At 38.8% G+C, this 21,390-nt stretch overlaps 1 protein-coding gene across 1 annotated transcript in view; it reads right to left on the bottom strand.

Annotated features, from left to right (window-relative positions):
* Window positions 1–8,055: 8,055 nt before the first annotated feature.
* The window catches only part of PKD2 (polycystin 2, transient receptor potential cation channel), a 57,721-nt gene continuing 44,386 nt past the window's right edge, over window positions 8,056–21,390 (bottom strand). The window contains exons 11-15 of the mRNA XM_033105513.1: window positions 15,323–15,444; window positions 14,954–15,071; window positions 13,995–14,158; window positions 10,938–11,085; window positions 8,056–10,594 (exon numbers count right to left, since the gene is read on the bottom strand). Of these exons, the coding sequence (XP_032961404.1) occupies window positions 10,358–10,594; window positions 10,938–11,085; window positions 13,995–14,158; window positions 14,954–15,071; window positions 15,323–15,444 (789 nt within the window). The 3' untranslated portion in view covers window positions 8,056–10,357. The remainder of the gene's footprint in view (window positions 10,595–10,937; window positions 11,086–13,994; window positions 14,159–14,953; window positions 15,072–15,322; window positions 15,445–21,390) is intronic.

The raw sequence follows: 21,390 nt of genomic DNA, 5'->3' as shown, positions 1-21,390 counted from the left end.
CCCCTTTTTAATTTTTCAATTACAGTCGACATTCAATATTATATTAATTTCAGGTGTACAGCATAGTAGATATTTATATAATTTCAGAAATGATCCCCCTGACTAGTCTAGTTCCCACCTGGCACTATACATAGTTATTGCCATATTATTGACTATATTTCCTATGCTTTACTTTATATCCCTATGACTGTTTTGTAACTACTAATTTGTACTTCTTACTCCCTTCACCTTTTTTACCCTGCCCCCAACCCCCTGCCATCTATCACTCCAACAAATCTAGTACCCATCTGACACCATAGATAGCTATTAAAATATTATTGACTGTAATTCTTATGCTAAACCCTACATTCCCATAACTACTTTGTAACAACCACTTTGTACTTCTTAATTCCTTCCTCTTTTTTCACCCACCCTCCTACCCCCCTCCCATTTTGCAACCATCAAAATGTTTTTTGTATCTATGAGTTTGTTTTGTTGTTTATTTTGTTTTTTAGATTCCACATATAAGCGAAATCACATTACATCCGTCTTTCTCTGTCTGACATACTTCACTCAGCACAATACCCTCCAGGTCCATCCATGCCCCCACAGATGGCAAGAACCCATTCCCTTCCATGGCCGAGCAATATTCCATTGCATATATGTACCACCTTCTCTTTATCCATTCATTTATCCACGGGCACCCAGGCTGCCTCCACATCTTGGCCATTGTAAACAATGCTGCAATGAATATATGGAGGCACACATCCCCTCGAAGTAGCGTTTTGATTTCTTCAGATTAAAAACCCAGAAGTGGGATTATTAGGTCTTTCTTCATCTCTTATAGCCTTTGTTTCAAAGTCTATTTTGTCTGGTAAAAGTTTTGCTACCCCAGCTTTTTCTTTCTTTCATTTCCCTTTTTTGTCTGTGTGTGTCATTCAATCTGAAGTGATTTTCCTGTAGGCAGCATAGATTTAAGGGTTTTGTTTTGTTATCCATTCAGCTCTCCTATGTCTTTTGATTAGAGCATTCAATCCATTTACATTGAAAGTAATTGTTGATATTCAGCTATTGCCATTTTATTATTCATAAATTAATTATGATCTTTTGTGTGTGTGTGTCCACCTTAAAGGATCCCTCTAACATTCCTTGTAATAACTGGTTTGGTGGTGATGAACTCCTTTAGCTTTTTGTTGTTTGGGAATCTCTTTATCCGTCCTTTGATTTTAAATGATCGCCTTGCTGAGTAGAATAATCTTGGTTGTAGGTCCTTGATTTTTATCACATTGAATATTTTGTGCCACTCCCTCCTGGCCTGCAAAGTTTCTGAGAAATCAGCTAGCTGATAATCTTACGGGAGCTCCCTTATATGTTAATAGTTGCCTTTCTCTTGCTGCTTTTAGAATTCTCTCTTTGTCTTTAATCTTTGCCATTTTAATTATAATGTGTCTTGGGAGTGGGCCTGTTTGGGTTTATCTTGGTTAGGACTCTGAGCTTCCTTGACTTGTATTGTCTATTTCCTTCCCCAGGTTAGGAAAGTTTTCAGTTATTACTTCTTCAAATAGGTTCTCAATCCCTTGCTCTCTTTTCCTTCTGCAACCACTATGATGCAAATGGTGTTGCGTTTGATATTGTCCCAGAGGCCTCTTATTTTGGATTCTTTTTCCTTTTTGCAGTTCTGATTGGGTGTTTTCTGCTACCTTGTCTTTCAAATCTCTGTTTTGGTCCTCTGCTTCATCCAGTCTGTTGGTGATTCCTTCTAATGTATTCTTCATTTCAGTTACTGTACACTTCTCCTCTGACTTGTTCTTTCTTATAGTTTCTATGTCCTTTTTTATGCTTGCTATCTCTTTGTTGAATTTGTCACTAAGTTCCTTGTGCATCCTTATAACCATTATTTTGAACTCTGTATCTTGTAGGTTGCTGGCTTCCATTTCGTTTATTTCTTTTTCTGGAGTTTTCTCCTTTGAGTTGGGATGTATTTCTTTGTTTCCTCATTTTGGCTGCCTCTCTGGGTTTGTTTCTATGTATTAAGTAGATTTGCTATGTCTCCCAGTCTTGGCCGGGTGGCCTTATGTAGTAGTTGTGGTGTGCGGTCCTCGCATAGTCTCCCTGGTCACTTGCTCTGGGTGTCCAGGGGTATCCCTTATGTGGGTTGTGTGTGCCCTTTTGTTATAGTTGAGCCTTGATTACTATGGGCATGTCAGTTGATGGGATTGATCCTCAGTCTGTCTGTGGTGTTTGGCCACATCTACAGCTTATGGGCTGTTGTGATGGAGGCTTAGCCCACTGAGTCAGATTCACCTTAGTGGGCTTTGGTGCCTGTTGAGACCGCCTTTTTGGTTTGCTGCCTCTGGGGCTAACTGGGTGGTGCTCTGCTGTGCTCTGAAGCCAAGTTCCAAGAATGTTGGTTTTGAAGCCTCTTGGGAGGGGCTCCAATGGAGGCACAGGACACCCACTGGTTGTGACTGGCTGGGAACAATTTGGTAGGAGTTACAAAGCAATCTGTGGTTATAAACCTGGAGGTGCATGGGAGAGGTTATGCTACAAACTGAGGATGGCTGCCACAAGTACCAGGTCTGGGTAACTCCACAAAAAGCCAGGATACTCCAAGGCCTGCTGCCACCTTCCAGCTCCTGTAAGGTTCAGCTGCTGATAAAGCCTCGGGTGGTACACGAATTGGGTGAGGCAGGGTCTCAGGGAGTCACTAGAGTGGGAAGAGTTGTGGTCACCAAGTTAATGTAGATTCTGATTTGGTGACAGTGCTGGGCCTGGAGTGACTCAGCAAAAGTCTCAGAGCACACTGAGGCCTGTCACCACTCACCTGGGGCACATGCACTCCGATAGTTTTCCAAGAAAGAGTGCAATGTGATTGGCCGCTCTCTGAGAAAGTGCCTCTGGCATTGAGGGAGTTGGGTGGGGTGGGGTCCCAGAATCAGCAGCAGAACTCACCGTCCAATCAGATTCAGATTTGGCCGTGGTGGGGATGGGCTCAGCACAGGAAAGACGTCATCGACCTGTCTGCTGCAAAGGAGGGGGATCTCACACAGTCGGGAAAATGCCAACTGTCCTCCAGTCCTCCCACAAAAGCCACATAACTCAGTCTGCCATGCCACATTTCTCCGACACCTCCCAAGTCACCCTCCCTCCGCTGGAGCCCAAGGTGAGTGCCTGCAAGCCAGTGAGTCTGTGCGCGGGCTGTTTAAGAAGATGGCTGGGTTTCCCGCAGCCTTCCATATCACCCAGATGGCCAAATCCACACTGTTTTTCACAGCCACATGTTGCGGGGGCTCTTTTTCCTGGCATCAGTACTCCAGGCTGGGGAGCCTGGTGTAGGGGGCTGAGGTCGCTCCCTCCTCGGGGCGGGGGGGGTGGGGAACCTCTGCGGCTGAGATATCCCTCTTGATTCTCAACTGCCACAGGGATGTTTAGGGCCCATTCCGCGTCTCCACCCCTCCTACCAGTCTCGCCGTGGCTTCTTTAAATTTTTGGTCGGAAGAGTTCTGTTAGGCTAGATTTCAGATGGTTCTCCAGGTTGATTGTTCTGTAATTTAGTTGTAATTTTAATGATGTTCATGGAACAATGCAGGCACAGTGGTTATTTACTCAGACATCTTGGATCTCTCTCAAACCGTTTTTTATTTATTTTTTTTTAAACCTGCAGAATCCTTCTTTCACTTGGTAAACCATAGAACAGTGTTATCTGGGTCTCTGATAAATGACAGTTGAAAGTTGTGCTGCTCTGATCCAAGTGAGGATATGGCCCCTCAGTTTGGCCTCCTTTCTTTCTTTTGTATAAATTTTATTGGGGAATATTGGGGGACAGTGTGTTTTCTAGGGCCCATCAGCTCCAAGTTGTTGGCCTTCAGTCTAGTTGTGGAGGGCACAGCTCAGCTCAGCTCCAAGTCCAGTCGCCGTTTTCAATCTTTAGTTGCAGGGGGCACAGCCCACCATCCCATGTGGCAATCTTGTTGAGAGCTCGCACTCTAACCAACTGAGCCATCCAGCTGTCCCTCTGGAAGCTCAGCGGCAGCTTGTTGTCTTCAGTCTAGTAGTGGAGGGCGCAGCTCACTGGCCCATGTGGGAATCTGGAAACCTTGTTGTTCAGAGCTCGCGCTCTAATCAACTGAGCCATCCGGCCTCCCTGGCTTCCTTTCTTTGCAAAGGAGCAAAACCTGAGGCATCATCTCAGTAATTAAGGGCTTGGCAGTATACTGTTTGAGAAACCTCAAGCTCTTCTAGCTTTTTCATTTTGCAGATGAGGTACCTTGAATTTCAGAGACTGACCAGCCCAAGGTCACAGATTATTTCCTTGATAAGATGTGGGATGTACTGCAGAATTACCAGGGTAACTTGACAAATCACCTCCAATGGGTCACTTTTGCAAATGTGCAGGAGCCAGGATGGGAACAGTGGGCATCACTAGAAACTAGGGAGTTGTACTGAAAAGAAGCATTCCAGGAGCTGTGAAGAATACAGGGCCTTTTTATCGCTATAGTTACTCAGGCAAATTCCCCCCATTACCCTCTTCATCATCTTCCATTCATCAGGTTTGTGAACTTGATTAACTTACTTAGCTTAGTCTGTATCTTTCTTATCCATAAAATAGGGATTCTAGTAGTATTTACCTCTGGAGAGGTGTAAGATTAAATAATGTAATGCACGTAAAGTGCCTAGACGTACCTGGCTTATAGGATACACTTAGTAAATTTTGGCTATTCCTCTTACATCCTACAGGACATCCCACTGGTTATTAACATCATGCTAGTGCTAATTCATGGATGACACAGAGTGACTGGAATGCCATCCTCTAGGATGTGTAATATGCATTAAATCAGGGGTTGGTAAACTATTTGACCTGCAGGTCAAATCCTGCTCACTGCCTGTTTTTGTAACCAAAATTTTATTGGGACCCAGCAATACTCATTTATATTTGTATTGTCTATGGCTATTTTTGCACTATGATGGTAAAGTAGTTGTGACAGAGGCCGGTATGGTTCATAAAGCCTAAAATATTTACTATCTGGCCCTTTGTGTAAAGTGTAGACGCCTGCATTAAACAAAGAGTGCCTGTTCCCAACAAGTGATACTGACCTCTCAGTATCATTCCTACTAATCCATTTGCAGAATCTGTGCTTCCTGTTTCTGCAGCTTTAGGCTCTGGCTGGATTAGAACTCTTGAATACTCAAGAGTGGAGGAATACTTTCACCTGGGAATACAGTAGGGTTCTACTCAACCTGAAACTGTCTGCCACTTTTTCACTTTGAGATCCCCACACTGGTTGAACAGCAGGCAAAGAAAGCAATTGTCACATTGGTTATCTTTGTTAGGAAAGGCTAGCTTTACTGTTACATAACAAATGAACAGAGCTAACTGGGTTTCCATGCTCAATGTTTACAGTAAATAGGCAATCCCAACAACCACAGCCTGAAAAAGGATAAGGGAAGCGAGGACTTTGAGCCCTCAGCAAAAGTGTGGATCAATGCACACCTGGCCAACAATGAGGGAACTCTAGAAAAGCTGGGAGAGAGGAGAGAGACAAGAAAAAATTGTGGCCTTGTGACAAGCAACAGCAATGGGGACTAGCTTGTTCCACTAACCCTCCTGTATTGTATTTTTTAGAGATCATATCTGGCCTCCCTCAAAAAGTCCGGAGTGGACTTAATGTGGGCATGAGTGGATCTGAGTGGTGAAGGGGTGGCGGAGGTAGGTGCTGTCGGTGCTCTGAGTCACATAGCCTCTGCACCTCTGATTTCCATTGCAGCTATGTGAACAGTTCCATGTGATCTCAGATCATGTTGACAGCACCCTACCCCAAGCCTGCAACAAAATCTGTTCACTTTTCTGCTGTGAGTCCTTCTCCAAAGCTGAACCTGCTCAACCTAAGGGCAAGCACAGCCAGAAAGGGCAGGTGTTAACACCCCTAGGTTCCCCTCAACAAGTAGGGATTGGGGCCGGTGGCCAGCTGCTCCAGCTTCATGTTCTTCAGACAGGGAATTATGGGAGGTATTCCGTAGTGTACTCAGATGGAACTGAGCTCCTGCTGTCTACAGGGGCAACTTCAATCACAGCCCTGTATATTGGCCTTCTCTCCCTTCCCGGCTCACTCTCTGTTTTCTACCCCAGTTTCCTAGCATCACCTCCCAAATAAACTACCTGAACTCAAGCCTTTGGCTTTTCTTTTAGAGGAACATAAACTAAAACACACTTCATTAAGACCAAACAAGGAAAGCATGTCTACTATCACTGCTACTCTCTAACACTATCCCTCCTTTTACAAGTGAGCTGGTCTTCTACATGGAAAACCCAAAGAATCAATACAGAATCTATTAGAGCTAGCAAGGGAGTTCAAGTGTGATATGTGATTAATTTATAAGAAATTAGTAATGGTCCTTTATATCAGCAATAATCAACTGGAAAATATAATGGAAGACAAAATTTCGTTCATAGCAATAAAACCATATTAAAAAATATATAAGATCTTTAAGCAATTTTAAGGAACACTTAAAGGACATTAAGGAAGTTCTGGATAAATGGAGAGTTATGTTTCTAATATTGTGAAGATGTCAGTTTTACCCAAACTAATCAATAAATTCAATACAATTCCAATTAAATTTCAGGGGGAATTTTTCTCCACCCCTCCCTAGGAACCCATCAAACTTATTTTAACACATTTATATGGAAAAATAAAGGTTCACAAAAATAGCTTAGTAAATTTTACAAAAAAAAGAGAAAGGGCAAAGAGGAGAGCACATATAAAGAACTTACCACATAGGAAGACATACTACAAAGTCATAATAATAAAAATTATTATACTATAGGAACACTCACAAATTGGTGTAAAAGGCCAAAGAGTTCAAAAACAGACACATATATACATAAACCTGAAATATATTAGTGACTCCATGAACTAGTAAGGGAAAAATTTATTTAATAGCATATTGATAAAACTGGCTCATTATATAGAGAAAAATACCTATGGACCTTATGTGAAGCTACTTCTTTTTTTTTTTTAATTTTTATAAGGGCCTGTTTGTGCCTAAATTGACAATTGCTGGAAAGCAAGATCTCAAATGCTCCTGAGAATGACAATTATGTAGCTTCTTTTATACATTTGAAATTCTGAAGTTACTCTTAAGATATATTAAAACTGTTAAGTTTAATAAATAAAAGTTTGTGACCTTACAAAGGACTCTGTAACACCCCCAAACATAACATAGGAAAAAGAAGAAATTGATTGATTTTACTATATTAAAAAAAAACTAAGGAAACCTTGACAAAGTTATCAGTTAGATAAGAGATATTAACAGAGTCCGCAACTGATAAGGAATTGGTACTTAAACTCAGGAAATTTTGCAAATCAACAAAAAAGACCTTGACCCAGTGGAAAAATAAGCAATGAAGAAAAACATACTGGATTCCCATTGATCAGTGTATAAGATTTTCAGGGGTTTAATAGACAATTTACAAAAATGGAAACCCAAATGTTGATCAACTGTATGAGGGGATGATTCACCTTATTAGGAATCAGAGAAATGCAAAATAAAATGAGACCTCACTTTAAAACCATTCCATTAACAGAGATTAGGTAACTGGATGGTACCAGTGCTGGTGAGGGTTGGATAAAAGTGGTACTCTCATGCACGTAGTGGGACTGTAGATTGGTGCAGTCATTCTGGAGGGCAACCTGACAGCTCTGGGTAAAATTAAATATGTATACGCGTGTACCTGGGACTCAGCACTCTGACTCCTGTTATGTACTCACGGAGGAACTCATGAAAAGTCAACAAGGGAATTACTTACAAAAATTTGGAATAGCAGAACAATTCAAGCCAACCACTCACTATAGGAATACATAAGTAAAATGTGATGGTTTCACTCTAGGAAATACTACACAATCATCAGAATAACTTACTAGAGATACATACTGCAGAAGAAGTAACGTGTCAATCATGCTGTTTTGGGACATAAAAAGAGAAGATGACTATTGAAAGTTTCAGCCTTTACTATTAGACTCATGATACAAGGCAAATTATCTAATTGCTTCTACTTAGGAAACAGACAACTCTTACATCCACTTTTATGTCAAGTCTTTATTAAGAAGTAAAGTGCTCAGTATTACACATTAATGAAATTCTCAATTGTTGAGAGAAACCTGCATATGTAACATCTTAATAATATTAATATAGAGGGGAAGATGACAGGGGAAGGATAAGGAGGGAATTTTCCATGACTAACGAAAACAAAAATAGGCAACTTATGGGTAAAAAGAAAGAATTTTGCAAAATTTTACAGGTGAAATAAAAAAAAGTATAACAATAAGTATCATAAAAGACTTTCTAGTGACCATAATTGATATATGGCACGTGGTCAACACACATGGATACCACATAATGGCTGCACTTCAAATTGAAGTTTGTTTACATGTAACAACATGGTACACATACATAAATACATACACTCACTATCCCTGGAATGCAAATGTTAGTACCTAGTAATAAAGGACTTTTGCAGCATACTGCAAATAAAGATGGAGATGAAGCCATGGGAAATAACTGTTAAAGAAACCCAGTGTTTATCATTTCTGTAGAAGCCAACTTAGAAAGGTTTGTTTGCTCATGTTTTCATTGAAGAATTGATTGACATGTTCTACCAATTAAATGAAGCACATGTGCATTAAAACATAGCATTTAAAAACAGGCTCCTCTTCTATTGTTTTCCAAATGAGTTATTCACCAGCACTGCAAGCTCTCTTGCTTGTCCCATTAGCTCTCAGGTCATCTTATTCAAAACTTTCGAAAAATAAGACTTTTATTTTTTACTGAGAAACGGATTTTTTCCCCATAAATTTGCTGAGACCCTCTCCTAATGACAACAACAACAAAAATTGCTACAAACTCAAAATTTGGCTGATACTGTGTTTCCCCCCAAATAAGACCGGGTCTTATATTAAGGTTTGCTCCAAAAAACTTATTAGAGCTTATGTTCAGGGTATGTCATCCTGAAAAATCACGCTAGAGCTTATTTTCCGGTTAGGTCTTATTTTTGGGGAAACACGGTAGTTTCTGATAATGGATGAACTTTCAATATCAAAAACTCCTTTTCATTAAATTGAGCTCATTTAGAATAGAAATTCTAGTTTTGAAATGCAGAACTAAGAGTATTTGAGATGTGTATTCTTTAAACAGTACAAAACTCAAATTTTAGTTTTACAATATTTTTATATGAATTTGGAACACATTTAACATTTTATTTAAAATGAACAAATTTGCTGAGCGAAAACTTTCAGTGCATACTAAAAAGTTTTAGTTAAGTTGTCCATCCTAGATTAGTTACAACATTACAGTTACTTGCAAATAAGTTGAGTCATATGGGAAAGAGAATATATGAATAAATCTTTATACTAAACCAATTATGAGAAAAATTCCAACTTAGTGATACGGCTCCTTCCAATTCTCCTGTTATGATTAGATAGAACATTTTAACCCATAACTGGTCTTTGGTGATTTCATGCAGCTCATTTCAAATGAGAGCAAAAATAGTGTAAAAATTAAGTGAAACAGTTATTCCAACAGATGTTAGATACGATAAAATAACAAAAAAGCATGGTATTCAACATTTACCTTAACCATTCATACGAAATTTAGCATAATGACTACGTACCCATTCTACTGTTTGGAGTTCTTTTCTAGCTCATCTTTTAGAAAAGTTTACCCCAGGAAGGTAGTTGAAATAAAAGGCTCCTTTTAAAAAAGAAAGCTATGTAGTAAGCCCATGACCTCAGCCTGAGTGGGAAGGAATGCCCCTACTTTCCCTTCACACACTGGGCAAAAATGACAATACTGATTTTTGTGATTGAAAATAAAACTCAGAAGCCTTTTGACAGTTCTCTTCTAGCTTTAAAAGGCAACTTCATTGTAAACTGAGAAGACTCAGTCATGGTAGCAAGTGGGTATACCACTCTGAATACTTTACAAAGATTTTGCTTCTGTACTCAATATTTACAACTAATTTCTTGTATGAGAAAAAGTAAAAAATCTTCTTTGATCCATGGGAAAAATTTATCTAAAATAAATTAAAGTGCAGAAGAATTAACAATTAGTCACAAAGACCAGCATTATATGGTGGTGAGGGCATATAAATAAGCAGGGCTTGGAATAACATCGTTTAGTGATAGCTTTGATGCTGTAGGAACTAAACTCTTACTTATGTCAATTAGCCTATGGTAACATTGGTTTCGTTATACGCGGTTCACCACAGTTCCAAGAACCTATCAGCAATGTTAAGTGAGGACTTACTGTCGTGTCCTTGCTATGGAAACTCAGGACAGCCGCCTTCTCATCTATTAGGAACACATTTATTATACTAGCAAACATCCTACACGTGGATATTGGAACTGCCGGTTCCACCTCCGCCTTCTATTCCTTCCGTGGATTGAGAGGAAGAAGGGCGGGAGCTTCTGGGGCGAGGCTGACCATTTAGTCCCACGGGTGTGCCTAAACCATGACTTATTTGGGAAGCTGCATCATCGCATTCCCAGCGCTCCAACTCTTCCCGCACTAGCCGTTCCATCTGTTCCCGGTGGATTTCACTGTCATGACCTAGCCTTTCATCCTAATAAACAAAAAAGAAATCAGAATGTTAAGGGTAGATTGATGCATATTCTTGAACTTAGAAATTGAGGCAATTTAGGGGCCAAATAATCAGCTTGTAATTAGGTAAGGCTGGAGATTTACAGCACATAACAGCAATTCCCAATTACTAGAGGAAATGTTTTTGCTTAATTCTACCATCCAGTGAAGGTAGGCGTGTAGAGTATGAAGAAAGTAACATCTTTAGACTATGACTTGATCTACAGCTATGGAGACAGAGAAACCTCTCAGATTAAGGCTTACAAAATATGACAACCTTGATATTTGATAGAATCGGAGTATTTGTGTTGCAGACGACCACTTACCTCGGCTACCCCGTCCAGCAGCCTTCCCAGCACCTCCCTTCTCTTCAGTTTGGCCCGCTCCATGATCTCCAGCTTCACTATGACAGCATCTATCTTGGACACAATGCTGCCGATGGAGTGCTCCATTCGGTCCACTCTTCTCACGAGGCTGTAGGAAACCACAGTGGGGAGGGACAAAGCCACCTTGCATTGTTGTCTTTTCAGTCCAGTTGGCTTTTCAAATGGAACTAAGATTTTTTCTTAAACAATATGATCATCTGAAACATTTTCCTTGTAGTCTCAAACTTTAGAGATAAACTCTTATACATTGTTGGTGGGAGTGCTAACTGAAAGAAAGCCTCTGCAAGTCAACATGGTATCAGACGTCTTTAAAATGTATGCCTACCTTCTATTCAGATAGTCTTTTTTTCTGAAAAATTTCTAAAGTAAATAATTAAGCATATGTGTGATTTTTGGCTACCAGGATAGTCAAGAGAGTTTTACTTATTAAGAATATGACAATGAAAAATGACCACATTAAATAATTAATACAAGACTGTTTAAATATGTTGTTGTTCATGTATACAATGGAATTCTGAGCCAACACCAGAAATTATATTGCAACAGAATACTTAATGAAGTAGAGTGACGTTGACAATATAGTAAGCAAATAAAGCAGTTAGAAATCAGTATGTTCACTTATGATCCCATTATTTTGAATAAGCAAAATGTTATATAAATACTTTAAAAATATAATAGAAGATAACTTCTGGAACGGGCTTTGTAGGCCCTCTCCCAGTGAAAGAACCGTAACTGTTCAATATTATTTTTTTAAAATTGTTTTAGTTTCTGGAAATTTTCTTAAGGGCATAGAGCAAATAAAGAAGCATTTATTTAATAAAATCCACTAAATTTTAGTAAGACGAGTGAGAGTCTGTGACATTTGAGCCACAATCTGCTCCCTCTCTCCTGCCCCCAGCTCAGTACGACCAAAGTACCACTCTGGTGTGTGGGGCAAAGGACACAGGGCTCCCCGGCCCCTCAGCTCCAATGGAGGGCTACAGTATCTCCCAGGGAGGGCCAGGCTGCCAGCATTTCTCATCCCTACGTCTCTAGCTCAAATCCATGTGGCAGAGGCTCTAATCTGGGCAAGAGTGGCTGAAGATGAGGCTGTCTTCCCCTATTCAACTTCCAACAGTAGGGTGGAGTTTCCATGCCAGGAGAGACAGGCTGAGAAGACCACAGGCTACCATTCCAGCCCAATGCCTTATTTTGGAAGCAGGCTGTTACTTTGAGAGAGATGGGCTGCTCTCCTTGCCCCTAGCTCTGGAGCAGTGGCATAGAGGTTTTGCCTCTGTAGAGTCAGGTTATAAAACAGAGAGCTTCAAAGCTTCCCCCAAGTGTATTGGTTTTATTTGGAACAAAGCCTGGGGAAATTCAAGCCTAAGAGTGCTCTTGAAAACAATGGTGATGGGCCATTAACAGTAGACCAGTCTTCATAAGATCAACAGGTTAACTTGCTTACCAGCTAGTTTACCAGAGAGAACCAGGAGACAGCTAAGAAGAGACCTAAAGACTGGTCTCAAAAACTACCCCTCAAAGGGGCCTGCATTTAATTGGATGGGACTGTAGAGCAATTTATATCCCAACGCATTACTGAAAACAAAAGACCAATCAGCCAACAATTAGTGGAACCGAAGATAATGGAGATCAGGGAAGACAACGAGAGTTGGCTAAAGCCACTGTCTTCCCAGGATGACTGTATGCATGGTCGTGGCTGTGCCCTCTGACAAGGGACACATCAGAGGCTTCAGCATGTGGAGGAAACAGACTTCACTAAGGAACAAACACACAAACAACAACAAAAACACACCCTGGGGGGAAGGGAAATTACTATTTAGAATTGCTGTAATATGTTATTTAACACCTTCAGTTTTCAATAAAAAATTATGAAAAAGAAAGAGGAATATGTAATCTATATACAAGTGGTAAAAAGCAGTTAACAGAAACTATCTTTGAGAGGGCTCAGACAGACTTGTAGATGAAAAGTTCAAAGTAGCTGATATAAATATAGTCAAAAAAGTAAAGGAAATCATGCTTAAATAAATAAAGGATGGTATGATGTCATTGTCTCATCAAATAAAGAATATCAATACAGAGACAGAAATTATTAAAAAGGACCAAATAGAAATTCTGGAGTTGAAAAGTACAATACGTGAAATGAAAAATTCACTAGAGAGTCTCAACAATAGATTTGAGCAGGCAGAAGAATAAATTGGTGAACTTGAGATGGATCGATAGAAACTATGCAATTTGAAGAACAGAGTCAAAAAAGAATGAAGAAAAATGAACAGAGCCTAAGAGAAATATGGGATAACACTATGTACCCCGACATACACATACTGGGAGTCCCAGAAGGAAAGGAAAGAAAGGAAGGAACAGAAAAATATTTGAAGACGTATGATTGAAAACTTACTAAATTTGATGAAAATATCACACATCCAAGAAGCTTAGTGAACATCAAGTAGGATAACTGCAAAGAGATCCACACTCAGACATATCATAGTAAAGATACTGAAAGGTTAAAGACAAAGAAAACATCTTGAAAGCAGCAAGAGAAAAATGACTTGTCACATACAAGGGAAACTCAGTAAAATTAACAGCTGGCTTCTCATCAGAAACAATGGAAGCCAGAAGGAAATGAAAGTAAAATAAAAATATCCCTAGATCAAGGAAAACGGAGAGAATTCATGCAAGCAGGCCTGCTTTAGAAGAGATGCTAAAGGAAGTTCTTCAGTCTGAAAGCAACTGATCCCAGACAGTACTGTAATTAAAAGCACACGGAAAAACAAAGAGCGCTGGTACAGGGAATTACGTAACTATGAAAGGCAGCATTGATGCATATTTCTTTTCCTTTATTCTCTTAACTGATTTAAAGAGGAACTTTTACAACACAATATGTACATAAAGGTATTGTTAGGCCTATAACATACTGAAATATCATAATACATTTGACAATAACAGGACAAAGGAAGTGGGTAAGAGCAAAGTTGTGTATTGCAATTCCTTTATACTTACACTTGAAACTCTTCATAAGAAACTCCACTGGAGATGCTTCCCCTCCTTCTGGAGCTATGCCCACTGTCTTCATCATCCTCTTCCTCAGAGTCATCCAGGCTTCGTGGGAAACTTCGGCTGCTCATGGGACGAGGTAAAGAGCTGTGATCCAAGTCCAGGTCCTCCTGAAGAAAATGGGGTCATTGAGCAGGACCACCTGGACCCCACAGACGTTTCACTGAGGGCTTGGGCCAATGAAAAATGGGTGAGTGCCCTTTACTTCAGGTTTCTTTGTGGTTAACACCTGACTGTGATTCCCATACTTTTCAATTTCATGGACTGGCAAATTTTCAAAAGTGATTTTAATTACCAGTAAGGTAATGAATTAAGCTTTTTATTATTTTTTTCTGACTATAAAAGCCCATGTAAGTTTACTTTTAAGTTTCATAATAATTATTCAAATGGAAGACAGCTGTTTTATTTTAAATGTTAATATAAAGATCAACTAATTTTATATCTCTTGAGAAATCTTTTTTTCTCACTCTCATGGATATTATGAAGTATGTAACTACTCAGGTTTCTCTTTTCAAGTTGGTTACTAGAAAGCTTAGGGCCAAATTTGTAGCCCAATTTCAATGAGCATGTGTGTTTTTATGGAATGCATTTTCCACTTCATTCAGTCTAGTTTTACATTTCACTTTTGCTTTGTTTTGCTTCATTCTTTATTTTGTTTTTTTACATTTATGCTAACCAACTGCATTTTTATATATTATTGTGTTACATATCCTTGTTAGAATAAGCAGGGTACTAATACATAAATTGATAGAGAGAGAGAAAGAGAGATGAGGTGGGGGGTGGGGAGAGACAGAGAGAAGAGAGAGGCTCACCCACTACTTAGCATGGAGTTTGAAATATCTTTCTATTTCAAATCATATTCTGAATGATTTGAATCAAATCATATTCTCTTAAACTAGACCTACCCTCTCTTTTTCCAAGTCATCTCTCATCTGCTGATGTTCATGTTCAGTCAGTTCTTGGTCTCCATCTTGGTCATACTTTGTGAATATTGCCTCAATTTCTGCATCAGTATGGCCCTTCCTGAAATTATTGAGAGGTTATACATGAACTCATTCACGTACGTGGTCCAACCCAGAGACAACAAAATGCAAGAGGAAAGGAGAAATTGCTGAATCAGGGACAGTCTTCCTCTTACAATATGTTCCAGAAAGGCACCCACCTCTAAAAATAAAAAGTGTCTCAATGAGTACTTGGGCCAGAATTATCCTTATTTCCAACAATTTATCTTTGCATAAGCAACATCCCAGGTCCTCAGAAAACGTAATTCTCACCCTTTGAGATCTTGGCGAAGTTCATCAAAGTTTAACTTGCCTCCCCCTTGCCGCAGACTCTCAGAAATGTCATCCACAGTATTTTTTTTTAGTTTTAGCTTGACCAAAGCTTTATGGTAGCCCTGTTGAAAAGAAAATACTTGGTTTAGTGTAGTTTCCTTTTGCATTTGCTTTACCTTCCATTTACAGTAGTAACTACTGTAAACCCAGTAACCAGAAGAGTGCTTGACATAAGTTGGCCACTCATCAAGTACGTGTTGAATGCATGAATAACGAAAGCATCCTGATTTTTCCACAAAACTCTTGTGGAAGAGTTATAGGAAAAGAGTCAAAGACTTTCAGTAAGTCAAGAACTAAGGGCCTTTTGCTCATATATGAACTCAAGTTTAGGTTATAGAAATGAAAATCACTATATGTTTCATATCTGTCTGCCTCAGAATATGTTCGAATGTGCAACAGTTCTTAATACTGAGAAATCTGAGTCATAGGTTGTTTATTTTTTATATTATCTCATAGTAATTTCTTTATATATGTTAAGCATGTAAAAAAATTAAGTAAATTGTGAATGTGGATTTTTCATTAATAAACTACAGGCTGACCTTGCTTTGCATTTTAGTGTAGGACTATAAAAGTGCAGGCTCAAACTGTACAAAGTGATGTTAATAATCAACAGGAAAAATTATGATTGCTCCATGACCTTTAAAACTGTTTGTCAAACATTAAAAACTCCCTTTGTGTTGGTTATAAAGTCATAGGGAAACTTTAAAAAAAATAGTAAAATGAATATTTAGAACATTCAAATTTAAAACATTAGAAACATTGAAAATTAAAGTATTTTATTTCTTTGTAAAAACTTTTCCTAAGTTTTATCGTAAACTTATCCTAAGACCTTCTAAATCACAACATCATGCAACCCCCTCTACCAATTGGACCTAAATGTTGGGATTTCAATGACACCTCCCAAAGGGGCCACCTTTCTGACTGCAAGATTCTTTTGAGATGATACGGTGCAATTTTTATGAGACTTTGGGGCTACGTGGCAGCTCAATAGACTATGATGGTGAATATTCCCCCAAACCAAACATGGTGAGTGGGTATTCCCCCAAACCACTTTTACCAAATATTTTGGCAGCCAGGCCAGTGGCTATCAAGATAAGAGGTGAGCACTTCAAAGTCAGAGATGTTATAAATAACACAAATGGAAATTTTACGCTTTCCAAACAGCAAAGAAAAGAGCCAACCACCCTGAATATTTCACATTATATATCTTAGAAGAAAAGTATGATTTACACTGAGACTTATTTCTATAACAGCACTCTGGGATCCAAAATACTGAATCACCTATGCTTAGCGGCATCTCAATTACTCACTTTGAGCAGTTCATATTAAGTTATTGAAAGGAGAAGGCACTAGAATTGCCTTCCTACTTTCCTATCCAAATAAAACAAGTTCCTTTTGCCATATGTAAAGTCTTTTGAATGTGCTAAAGGCATGAACTTGTAGCCAGATAGACCTGGGTCCAAGTCCTGGCCCAGCCATGTGCTATGGATCAGCCCAGTGGGCACCGTATGTGACCTTGGACATGCTTACCTTCATGCCTCAGTTACATCATACTTAGAGTGTGCATAACAGCAATCAATTCACATGGCTGTCATCAGAAAGAAATGAGATAATATACACGTAACGTATTTAGCATTGTGGTATGGGGATTCGTAATGAGTCACTCCAAGATATGCCTCCGTGGTATGCAGATTGTTTTGATCTGAAGACACCTTTAGCCTCAGGTTCAAGAGAAACTTTGCCCTTCCCTAAATTACCTAGAATAAGTTGAATTAGGGGCCTTGCCATAATAAGAGATTATAAGAGATAACCTCTTTTGACCTATCTATAGGGCAGGACAAACTTTCATTTACTAAGCATCTGTTCTTATCATGTTGCAATGACCCTTTCAAGCCCTTAAGGCACCTTACCTCATCCTTAGCTCAGGATGTCTTATATCCGCACGTTCCCTTTCTATCTCCAAACCTCTCGTGCATGTGTCATCTCTGACTTGCTCATGTATGTGGGGTTCCCATACATATATGTGTATGTATTAAATTTGGTTATTTTTCTCTTGCTATTCTGTCTCATGTCTATGATGATTAGAGCAGCCAGAAGGACTTTGAAGGTAGAGGAAAGTCTGTTCCTTGCCCACAGCTGATGCAAGGAGTAGGGTAAACTCACTGCTGGAACCCCGTGCTTCCCCACGAGGCTGCTGCAGATGAGGATATCCTGGGGCATTTGACACATGCTGGCAGAAGGTAAGGTGCTTACCAAGGCAGCACACCCCCAGATCTCTGTCTGCAGGGTCCGGTGGAAGCGAAGGTAGTGAGAGTCTTTTCCTCTCTTCTAAATTTAGATTGGCAGGAGAAAATGTTTGTGAAACTAGTTTCTTGGGCTAGCGACTCATTTCCTTGATATGAGTACTCATAGGTTTTGTTTGTCTCTGTCTCTGTCTGGTTTTTCTCCTTTCTTCATGTTGTATGTCCTGAGAGCTGGGCCTTATGACCAGTGAGAATATTTTCTCTCTGGCCTGCACTTGCTAAGGTCCATCTTGCTGTCTATCCGGCCATGACTAGTTCTCTACGGAATTTTCTGTGTCTACCTGGTTCCTCCTAGAGATGGTCTATTATCTCCACCAGGTGGAGGATGCTTATGTAGTAAATGGTGGGCAGCCAAATAGGCTGTGGATCCGAGCTTAGGGAATCTTAAACCTTACTCTGTTCAAATGGGGAAAGCATGCGATTCCCTGTGTTCTGGAACAGCTGTTTAAAGACAGAACCCACCCCACATTTCTTAGGCTAACTCTGGGAATAAACATTCTTGCATCTTTTGCAGTCTCCTCTGAGGATGCCTCCTACATCCGTAGTATTGGTTTGAGTCACTATAGATCCTAATGTCAAGGCCAGAAAATGGATCCTTTTAATTGGAAAAACTTCAAAATCGAAAAGAAAGAAATTTTTTTCTTAGCTCTCATATTGTTATAAAAGCTAGTCATTAAGATTCCCTTAATATGATGGAAGGACAGGAATTAAAACAAAAATCGAAGTCTACTCAGACAGACCCCTTCCTATTTATCTTCAGACATTTACAGATACTGTAAAAAAAAATATATATATATATATATATCGGAAGTACAATAGTTCTGTACCTAAAAAAGAAAAATGGAAGAAAAAGAGTGGCAAAATCTTACTAAAAGACAACCTAAAATTTTATGTCTTAAGAACTCAGCTTGATAACTGTCAGGTTGGAAGCTCCAAAATGTGGCCAGACAGAAACGTGGGCTCAACTCCATTTATGGATAGAGTCCTACCACATTGCTGTCATCCCTTAACGAAATTATAATCTAAAATTCCAATGGCTATTATAAGGAATGTGCTAATTAGAAAGAAAAAAAGTGGAATAAATAAAACAGATATTCAAGGGGTTAAAACAAAGGTTTTAGTACAGCACCACCAAAGGCTGAATGGGCCAAATTGACCTTCTGTTACTCCCCACAAATAAGTCTGCTCTATTTACCCCTGTGTGGAGACACTTAAAAGACTGTAGGGAAACAAATACAATGAAAAATCTGACCAGCAATCAGTCACTTGGGGCAACAGTCAAGCTGGTTAAATCAAGTTAAAGATTGATAACAGGTGCCCTGGAATAACCTCTTGCTGGGAACCCAAAGCCTTTTTACTCAAGAGTGGATAAAATGGTCAGGAGATAGAAAAAAGAAATTTCCACCACTCCATGAACTGTGGTACCAAAATCCGTTGGTGAAGCCCTGACTCAAGCTACAATTAGATTAAAAGAACATAGAAATGTAAAGGTTGGTAAGATTATGAAAATTGGAATGTTTGAACAGCCTTTATGTTTAAAAAAGTTATGTCAGCTTTAATTGATTGCATCTCTTTTACCTCAGTGTATTATGGGAGAGACATTGTGTCTCACTGGGGAGCTGGTACCTGAGGGCTGTCAGTTCTTTCTTTTGGCTGTCAGAGGAAAAGACTCTAGAAGGTAGTAACCTTTTTGCACCCTCTTGGGTCTATGGAATTATTTAATAATGCCGGAAATATTTACTGTTTGTCCCAGCGGAAACCTGACAAGATATTTCAAAGGATTTAATAACTTTTTGATGAGAAATTTGGCCAAATTGAAACTAATGACAGAGCCTGACAGGAATTTTTTTTTTTTTCTTTTGAACTCTCTCCCTCAGATAAAATAAAACTTTATACCCAAGGGGAAGGAGGCAAATTAGAGATTATGTAGTTAGACAGGTAGGTCAATTTATGATGCCACAAGTTACAGCCCAGATTTTTAGAGCAGCTGTTCTCATCTTACAAATTTTTATGAAACCAAAAATGTAGCTCTAGAAGCAGTTAAAAGCCCAGCTATCTTTATCATCCACAATTCTTAAGACTGAAAGAAAAAAAGGGACACTGAGGTGTTTTGGAAAGCACAAACTGCCTCTATGGCTCCAAGACTCCCTTGCAAAGGACAAATACAAATCTTAAGTGCTTTTTCCACAAATAATTAGTAAGAAAAAGCTTTAGCCATCTATACAGGTAACCTTAATTTTTTCTGCCAGAAACAGAGTTTGGATCCAACTGTTCTTTTATATTATCTTATCCATCCTATGGCAGTAATTTTAAAATGAAGGCTAGGAGATTTCTGTTCATGTATGTTTGTATGTTTATGTGTGCTGTTTTTTTTATTTATTATTAATTTCAGGTGTACAAAGCAACATAATGATTAATGATTAGACATTTACACCCCTCAGAGTGATAACCACAACAAGTCTACTACCCATCTGACACCATACATAGCTATTACAAGACCACTGTCTATATTCCCCATGCTGTACTTTACATCCCAATTTATATTTCATTATAATTGACATTCAATATTGTTTTACATTAGTTTCAGGTGTACAGCACAGAGGTTAGGCATTTATATAATTTATGCAGTGATCCCCCCAAGAAGTCTAGTATTTTCTACCTCTGGATGGTATTGTTAATTTATTAAAAAAAGAAGCTCTGTTAAGTTGGCTTAAACGAATAAGCACTTATATGAGAATTCTCAAAAATATAACAGAAACTAATCCCCAAACTTTTTAGAATCACATAATCTGGAAAAATATTTGACATTAAAGCTGGTTTGAGTTTGGTTTGGTTAAATAGGCATATCTTTAGAATACTCAGCATTAAATAATACTTTTACTCTACCTGGGTTTATTAGTCAAACGAGTTCTCTGTTGCAAAATTTGTCAGCAAGAAAAGTAACTTGGTATGATGATATTTTCATAAGTAATCTATAAACTTTATTTTTAGGAGCAAGTAAATTAAATAAATGTAAGTAGGATCAAAGGTTTCTTTTTAGGTGAACACTTTAGCAACAATTATATTGTTAAAAAGGGTTTCCTAAATCTCTTCGGTAACTTGAAATTTCAATGTTTTGCGAGTTAAATTAAACGATGGATAGTCACAGAATGTCCAAATAAGACAAAATAATGAAACATTAATTACTGAACATATGTATATCAACTTTTTGCTTTTTATAATAGAGGAACTAAAGATGTTTGGGTCTATTAGTAAACATGTCTTATGCCACATTAAAAAATTTTGTGCTGTGAGGAAATAACATATATACCTAGAAATTAATATGTGTTCATAAATATATCACTCTAAATAAAATACTGGTGTAACAGACAGTTCACAATTGCTTACTTCTTAGTTTTCACCAGGCAAGGCAAACTTCTATTTACTAAAGGTCTGCTCTTCTTATCGTCCTGCAATGACCTTTTGAAGCCTCCAAGGCACCTTACCTCATCCCTAGTTCAGGATGCCTTATATAACAAGTTCTCTGTCTCTGAACCTCTCGTGCATGTGGAGTCTCTGACTCTCTTATGTATGTGAGGTTCTCATACATATGTATGTAATAAATTTGGTTATTTTCTCTTGCTAACCTGTCTCATGTCTATTTGATTGTTAGGCTAGCCAGAAGAACCTTGAGGAAAGTCTGTTCTTACCCCACAGTTTTCATTA

This window comes from Rhinolophus ferrumequinum, chromosome 5 (assembly GCF_004115265.2).
Source record: "Rhinolophus ferrumequinum isolate MPI-CBG mRhiFer1 chromosome 5, mRhiFer1_v1.p, whole genome shotgun sequence".
Lineage (NCBI taxonomy): Eukaryota > Metazoa > Chordata > Mammalia > Chiroptera > Rhinolophidae > Rhinolophus > Rhinolophus ferrumequinum.
This window is presented reverse-complemented; position numbering and strand designations above follow the sequence as displayed.